The sequence below is a fragment of the Colobus angolensis genome, unplaced genomic scaffold (genome assembly GCF_000951035.1).
Source record: "Colobus angolensis palliatus isolate OR3802 unplaced genomic scaffold, Cang.pa_1.0 Scaffold176, whole genome shotgun sequence".
NCBI lineage: Eukaryota > Metazoa > Chordata > Mammalia > Primates > Cercopithecidae > Colobus > Colobus angolensis.
The window spans coordinates 1,544,644-1,552,605 of NW_012114888.1; the positions used below are offsets into that span (position 1 = coordinate 1,544,644).

Consider the following 7,962-nt stretch of genomic DNA (forward strand, 5'->3'; position numbering starts at 1 on the left):
TACTGATATATAATCCCAGTACTTTGGGAGGCTGAGGCGGGTGGATCACGAGGTCAGGAGATCCAGACCATCCCGGCTAACACGGTGAAACCCCGTCTCTACTAAAAATACAAAAAACTAGCCGGGCGAGGTGGCGGGCGCCTCTAGTCCCAGCTACTCCGGAGGCTGAGGCAGGAGAATGGCGTAAACCCGGGAGGCGGAGCTTGCAGTGAGCTGAGATCCGGCCACTGCACTCCAGCCCGGGTGACAGAGCAAGACTCCGCCTCAAAAAAAAAAAAAAAAAAAAGTATCTTCACTAATGAACAAGATTGATTTTTTTCTGTTGTGTATTATATTGTAGATGACTTGGTAGGATTAAAAACAGATTTTGCTGGTCTTTTGGGAAACATATGAGTATATAAAGATTCTTATCTGATAGCTTACTGATTCCTACTGTGTGGGATAAAAATTACTGGTAATTATGAAGACATTTGTGACTTTTATGATAGTTTTATGTATCATTTAGAAAGTTTGAGTTGACATTTTTCAATTAATTAGAAAAGAATGCATTTATGAAGCATGTTCTAACGAAGTATTTTTTTCCAAGCAATTATTTTCTACTTCTATGTAGGTGTCTTTTCAAAAGCAGACTGGGTTGATTATATGTTTATCGATATGTATTTAGGTGTATTTACTTAATATATGCTAAAGTATCCAGTAAAAAGGTTTAAGAATATTCACTGATGCTGAATTTCTTAAAAACCTACTTACTTGAAAAATAAATTATTATTATTATTGTTATTTTGAGACAGAGTCTCGCTCTGTCACCCAGGCTGGAGTGCAGTGGCGCGATCTCAGCTCACTGCAAGCTCCAACTCCCCAGGGTTCACACCATTCTCCTGCCTCAGCCTCCCGCATAGCTGGACTACGGGTGCTTGCCACCACACCCAGCGAATTGTTTGTATTTTTAGTAGACTCGGGGTTTCACCGTGTTAGCCAGGATAGTCTCGGTCTCCTGACCTCGTGATCCACCCACCTCGACCTCCCAAAGTGCTGGGATTACAGGCGTGAGCCACCACACCCAGCCGAAAAATAAAATTTTTAATTGGTATAAGAAAAATCGAGCAATTAATGACAGTTTCAGTCCTACAAAGGATTCGTGTTTTAAAAAGTCAGTATTTTGCTTTAAGTTACTTTTTTGTTTTTGTTTTTTGTTTCGTTTTGAGACGGGGTCTTTCTCTGCCACTTAGGCTGGAATGCAGTGGTGCCAGAGTAGCTCAGCTGCAACCTCGAACTCCTGCACTCAAGTGATCTTCCTGCCTTAGCCTCCTGTAAATCACTTAAAAGAGTATAGAGAGATATTAGTGAAAAGTAGTCTTAGTCTTTAGAAATGCCCTAGGAATTTGTTGAATCAGCGAAAACCCTGTAGAATTTTTAGTATAACATGGATTTAGAAATAGTATGGATTACATCATCATTTAAGCCAGATGAATTACGTCATACTTTTACTAAAGGTAATTTCCTGTGAAAATTCAAAGGATTTTTATTTTCTTAAATGAAATTCAGGATCCAGTACTGATTAGGGTGTTTGTAGACTAAATGGTAGAAAAATAACATGCAGCAATATTTTATAGTTTCTAAGATAAGGTTCGATTTGAACAAATTGAGTCATTGGTTTAGTAATTTATAAAGTTTCAATGTATACGTTTTTCTTAATTATATATCCAGGTTATATAAACCATCTAGAATATATAGATGGTTAAAATTCTTTTCAAATTAGTTTATAAGAAAACAACTGATTATCCTTTAATTCATTATGGTCTAGGACCTAAAAGGTAACTTTGGTAAGTCAGTTGAATGATAATTTTTTAGGGATGTCACATAAATGTCAAACTAAATATTTTGGTAAATCCTCGTTTTATTCTACTCTGTTTAAATCTCAGTTGTAGATCATTACTCTTGAGAGAAAAATGTCTGCATAGGTAGGATGAGTGCCACATGGCAGAAAACTGTTGAATGTGAAACAGTTTGAACCATCATGAGTGCTACAAGGTGGTTGGTCACTCAAATGGGAGAGCATGTTTTCTATTTAGAGACTTTAGGCTATTACAGTTTAGTTGATTTGGATAGTTTAGACAGTCTACTTGATTACTTGATAACTATGATAATGCCTGATGTCACGACAAATGTAGAGTACCTACTTTGAGCCAGTGTTACTCTTTTCAACACCAGTCTCCTTATTGTCTTTGTAAAAGTTATTTCTCTTTGAATTTTTTATGTCATCACTGGTTTGTAGTTTGGTTTTAATATTTTTAAATTAAATATTGATTTTACTCTTGTTTGACTTGGGATTCAGTTTTTAAATACTGCGTTTTGAAATGTATAGATTATAAAGGTTTTCTCTATTTGCTTAATGTTGCCATTTTGAACTTTGTAAAACATATATTCACTTGCTATAGATTTAATGCTAATTTTAATAATTACATTGACAAAAATTTCATTTGATAATGACCAACAATGAATACAGGTGATTTCTTACCATGATTATATTCTTTCGTGTGTTTGTTTGTATGGTCTATTTTAGTAAAAGCAAATAAAAGTTATGATTTTCTATTACTTAAATCTATATAGTGTAGACTGTGATAATGTTTGATATTTCGTTATTCTTACTTAATTTGCCCCAAATTCTGCTGTACTGTTACTGATTTTTTATTTTGCCTCATCCTTTGCAGTTCAATTTCACATTGCCCACTTATATGAAACCCAGGTAAGTATTTTAACTTACTCTATTTAAAACAAAAGCAAACAAAAATCATCACTCCTATCACGCTTTACTGAAATCAGAAATGTACAGATAATTTAATGGAGTTCTGGGCATTACTTCTTAGGTAAATTTTGTATTTTATACTCATTAAATGTGATCAAGATGCTACTTAGTAAAACAGTTATTCCAAGGAGTGTTTGCTGTGTACAAATAAATTCCATTTAATATTTTCCTTTAAACTTGATCCATTCGCGGCTGGGCGCGGTAGCTCACGCCTGTAATCTCACTGCTTCAGGAGGCCGAGGCAGGCAGATCACTTGAGGCCGGGAGTTTGAGACCAGCCTGGGCCAACATGATGAAACCTCATCTTTACTAAAAATATCAAAAATTAGCCGGGCATGGTGGCAAGCGCCTGTAATCCCAGCTACTTGGGAGGCTGAGACACAAGAATTGCTTGAACCTGGGAGATGGAGGTTGCAGCGAGCTGAGATCTTGCCACTGCACTCCAGCCTGGGCAACAGAGTGAGACTCTGTCTCAAGAAAAAAAGAAACAGCTGAACTTGATGTAGATCATTTGCAAGCTCAAATGGCTATATTTAAGATTTATCTTATTCTTGATGCCAAATGCCTTGCTTTTCAGAATGTTTATAGATGGTTGTTGTAATGCATTGTTTTTTTAAAAAATTCTTTTGCTTTTTCTTAAGACTGAAATAACTCTTCTATGTGTCATTATTGGAAAAGCATCAAGAGTCACCTCCAGATGTCCTTGCCATTGATTTCATGGCTCCTTTACTTTAAAAAACTTTTAAATTTTAGAACATCTTGGTTTTGTGTGTGTTGATTAATACAGTCAAGATTGATACATCTTGATTTTGCTTAGTTGTATGATAAAAGTATAACACATTCAGTGGGGAGTGTTGGAGGCAAGGGGAGGGAGAGCATTAGGACAAACACCTAATGCATGTGGGAAAAACCTAGATGATGGGGTTGATAGGTGCAGCAAACCACCATGGTACATGTGTGTATACCTATGTAATAAAGCTGCACATTCTGCACGTGTATCCCAGAGCTTAAAGTAAAATAAATAAAAGTATAACACGTTCATTTTAGGCAGTGGTATGGAAAATCAGGAATAAATTTGTATGAGACTCAAAATTAGGTCATCATAGTTTACATAAATTTTTCTTTTTCTTTCTTTTGAAATGGAGTCTTGCTCTGTCACCCAGGCTAGAGTGCAGTGGCGTGATCTTGGCTCACTGCAACCTCCACCTCCCAGGTCCAAGCAATTCTCCTGCCTCAGCCTCCCAAGTATCTGGGATTACAGGCGCCCACCACCACACCCAGCTAATTTTGTGTATTTTTAGTAGAGACGGGCTTTCACCATGTTGGCCAGGCTGGTCTCGAACTCCCGACCTCAGGTGATCCACCTGCCTCGGCCTCCCAAAGTGCTGGGATTACAGGCGTGAGCCACTGCGCCCGGCCGACATAAATTTTTTACAGCTTTTTAGGAAACAAATACTGTTGTTGTTTTTTTTAATGCCTACATAATTTATAAGGTCTGTTTTGATGTTTTGGCCCAAGTATTACAATAAGGCATATATGTGCCATGAAGAGTTCATACCCACCAGATACAAGATCCTGCTACATCCCATTATTTATATTGTTATAGGATGTAATCAGATAGTTTGAGATCATTTGTGTTGGTGGTTCCCAGACCCAGCTCTGTGGCAGAATTTTCTGGGAAGCTTTATAAATCAGAGCTGTCATAGGGAGCTTTAAAATATTAGCATCAGATTTCTGGGTACCTCAACCCCCCCAACCCCCCTTTGCTTCCCCATCCCCCCCTACCCCATACTCTACTTTTTCTAGTTCTCTCTGAGATCACTGGTCTGTCATTAGCTAAAGAAGCAGAAGTTTTTTTAACCTTTATTTTTAACGAGTATTTTTGCTGGAGATGGAATTCTGTTTATCTGACTGCTTTGAAATTCACAATACATTGTCTTTTGGCTCTCATTGTTTCTGATGTGAAGTTGTCTGTTGGTCTTACTGTTTAATCCTGTGAAGGTAATGTGGGCACAGGGCCCTCCTCCCATTGATTCATTTGATAAATTTTAATACTGATTCAGATTAAACAAAACAAAAGAATAAACTCATGGCAAACAGTACATAATTGTTAGGTGACAGGAGGATGACACTGTAAGCATATGAAAGGATTAGAAAAACCCTACTATAGAATTTTCATTTTCAAGTGAAAAATTAAGAGAAGCAAGATGGCCTGCTTACCTACCTATTAAAAGTTAGTTTTTATATAGTTCCACCAATTTTTACCAATGGACTCTATTTATGAATATGGATCTAGGAAATTTAAGTGACATGTATTTAATGGCTACTGCTGGGCAAAAAATAGTTCAAGGGAAGTTTCTCTACTTCTCTACATAGGAAGAAGTCTTCCCACTAATAAATGAAGAAGTATCATTTCATAATCCCCGAGTGCCCTCTCCCCACATTACCTTCACAGGATTAAATCCTAAAATCATAATTAAAACTAAAGTTATGGAATACCACTTTACCTAGAATGGTGTTAAAGAAATGTTAGCAAGTACAACGGGTTTGTGGTATTGAGCTTATAATGTTTGAAAGCAAAAAGGTCTTGGCCAAGTGCGGTGGCTCATGCCTGTAATCCCAGCACTTTGGGAGGCGAAGGTAGGTGGATCACTTGAGCTCAAGAGGTTGAGACCAGTCTGGGCAACATGGTGAAACCCCATCTCTACCAAAAATACGAAACTTAGTGGGATGTGGTGGTGCACGCCTGTAGTCCCACCTGCTTGGGAGACTGAGGTGGAAGGATCTCTTGAGCCTGGGAGGTGGAGGTTGCAGTGATCCGAGATCTCGCTGCTGTGCTCCAGCCTGGGTGACAAAGCGATACTCCATCTCAAACAAAAAGGAAAAACAAAAGAGGTCTTTTGTAGAGATATGAGTACAGGATTAAAAAAATATATTGTTAAATTTAGTAATAGGCATTTGGGTTTAATTTTAATGAGCTCTCATCCCCAACCCTGTATTTTTATCGTTTATGATCTTATAGACAAACTGTTAATATTTTATTAGATTAAAAAATAGATTGGCCGGGTGTGGTGGCTCACACCTGTAATCCCAGCGCTTTGGGAGGCCGAGGCAGGTGGATCACTTGAAGCCCAGAGTTCAAGACTAGCCTGGGGAACATGACGAAACCCTGTTTATACTAAAAATAAAAAAATTAGCTGAGTGTGGTAACATGTGTCTGTAATCCCAGCTACTTGGGTGGCTGAGGCAGGAGAATCGCTGGAACCTGGGGAGGCGGAGGTTGCAGTGAACTGAGGTGGCACCACTGCACGCCAGCCTGGATGACAGAGTGAGACTGTTTAAAGGAAGAAAAAAAAAATGATTCTCATAGGTTTCTATGTATATTGTCATACCATCTATAAATAAAGATAACTTTGCTTCTCTGTACATGTGCCTCACAATGATGTTTTGATTAACAAAGGATCACATATATGATGGTGGTCCCATAGGATTATAATAGCGTATTTTTACTGTACTTTTTCTATGTTTTTTTAAACTGTACCTTTTCTATGTTTACATACTTACCATTGTATTGTAATTGTCTTTAGTGTTCTGTATTGTAACATGCTGTACAGGTTTGTAGCCAGAAGCAAGAGGCTATACCGTATAGCTTAGGTGTGTAGTAGGCAATGCCATCTAGGTTTGTGTAAGTATACTCTGATGTTTGCACAACGATGAAATTGTTAAGTGATGCATGACTGTGTAATGTCATATCTCCAAATATATTGTCAATTATTCTTGAACATTTATATTGATGAATTAATCTACCTTCCCTGTTTTATTAGCTGGGACCTTCAGATCATTTTTTTCTACAGTAATAATAGTATTAACTGGGCTTCTTTTCTTTTTCTTGAGTTTAGTGAAATAATTTGAGCAGTTTACCATCTTAATTCTTATAGCCTTTAAAGTTTCAAGATAGAGGATTTCTCCCTTTCCATTCTGTTACTAAAATGTTAGTTATTTTTGAATAGATAATCCAAAATGAAAAGTTTTGAAAGAATACACAGTGAAGTATCCTCTTCCTTCCACTTCCCCAGGCATCTACTCCCCTCCCTAAAGCCATCAGTGTTACCAGTGGTTTTTAAATCCTTCCAGAGAAACTCAGTGTATATATAAGCAAGTCCACATATGTTTGCATGTATATTTCTTGTATTTAATTTTATTCAAATGATAGCCAATAATGTATGTTCTCTTCTGACCTTGCTTTAAATTTTAACTTAATATTGTGTCTTGGAAATCATTCCGTATCAGTATGTGTAGAGCTGCATCATATCCCTTTACATATAGATGAACTATTAACTAATTTACTCCTGTTTGAGGAATAATTACAAATAATGTTGTTTTGAATAACAGTTTATAATGTTTCATTTTTAACACTTTTCTGTCAAGCATTAATATATTAACAAAACACTATAGACTTATCTTTGTTATTATACTATATAGCAAAATAATATATAGATAAGTGCTATAATACTTATCTATATTAGACGTCTATAATATAGATAAATATTTTACACGAATCCAAGAACTCTAAATAAAGAAAAAAATTCCAGCTGATACATAGGTATGTGATAAATATGTAGGGTTTATTTCATGAATACATAGGATTTTACCATTTTAACCAATTTTAAGTGTACAACTCACTGACATTAAGTAAATTTGTATTGTTGTTCAGCTGTCACCACCATTCATCACTAAAACTATTTCATCATCTCAAAGTATCCATTAGGTAATAATTCCCCGTTACCACCTTCACTGGGCTCCTAGCAACCACTATTCTACTTTCTGTCTTTGTGAGTTGACCACTCTAGGTATCTCATAAAAGTGGAATCTGCCAGGTGCGGTGGCTCATGCCTGTAATCCCAACACTTTGTGAGGCCGCAGGGTGGATCATTTGAGGCCACGAGTTCGAGACCAGGCTGGCCAACATGGTGAAACTCCACTTGTACTAAAAATACAAAAATTAGCCGGGCATGGTGGCAAGTGCCTGTAGTCCCAGCTACTCGGGATACTGAGGAGGAGAATCGCTTGAACCCAGGAGGTGGAGGTTGCAGTGAGCCAAGATCCTGCCACTGCATTCCAGCCTGGGTGACAGAGCAAGACTGTGTCTCAAGAAA

At 37.3% G+C, this 7,962-nt stretch overlaps 1 protein-coding gene across 9 annotated transcripts in view; it reads left to right on the forward strand.

Annotated features, from left to right (window-relative positions):
* KDM6A (lysine (K)-specific demethylase 6A) overlaps positions 1-7,962 on the forward strand; it is a 153,187-nt gene that overhangs the window by 73,987 nt on the left and 71,238 nt on the right. For all 9 annotated transcript variants that reach the window (XR_001001438.1, XM_011938662.1, XM_011938664.1 and 6 more), the window contains one exon: positions 2,712-2,746. Coding sequence is in view for 7 of the 9 variants with exons in the window: in XM_011938662.1 (XP_011794052.1) it covers positions 2,712-2,746 (35 nt within the window). In the remaining 2 variants the exon portion in view is untranslated. The remainder of the gene's footprint in view (positions 1-2,711; positions 2,747-7,962) is intronic.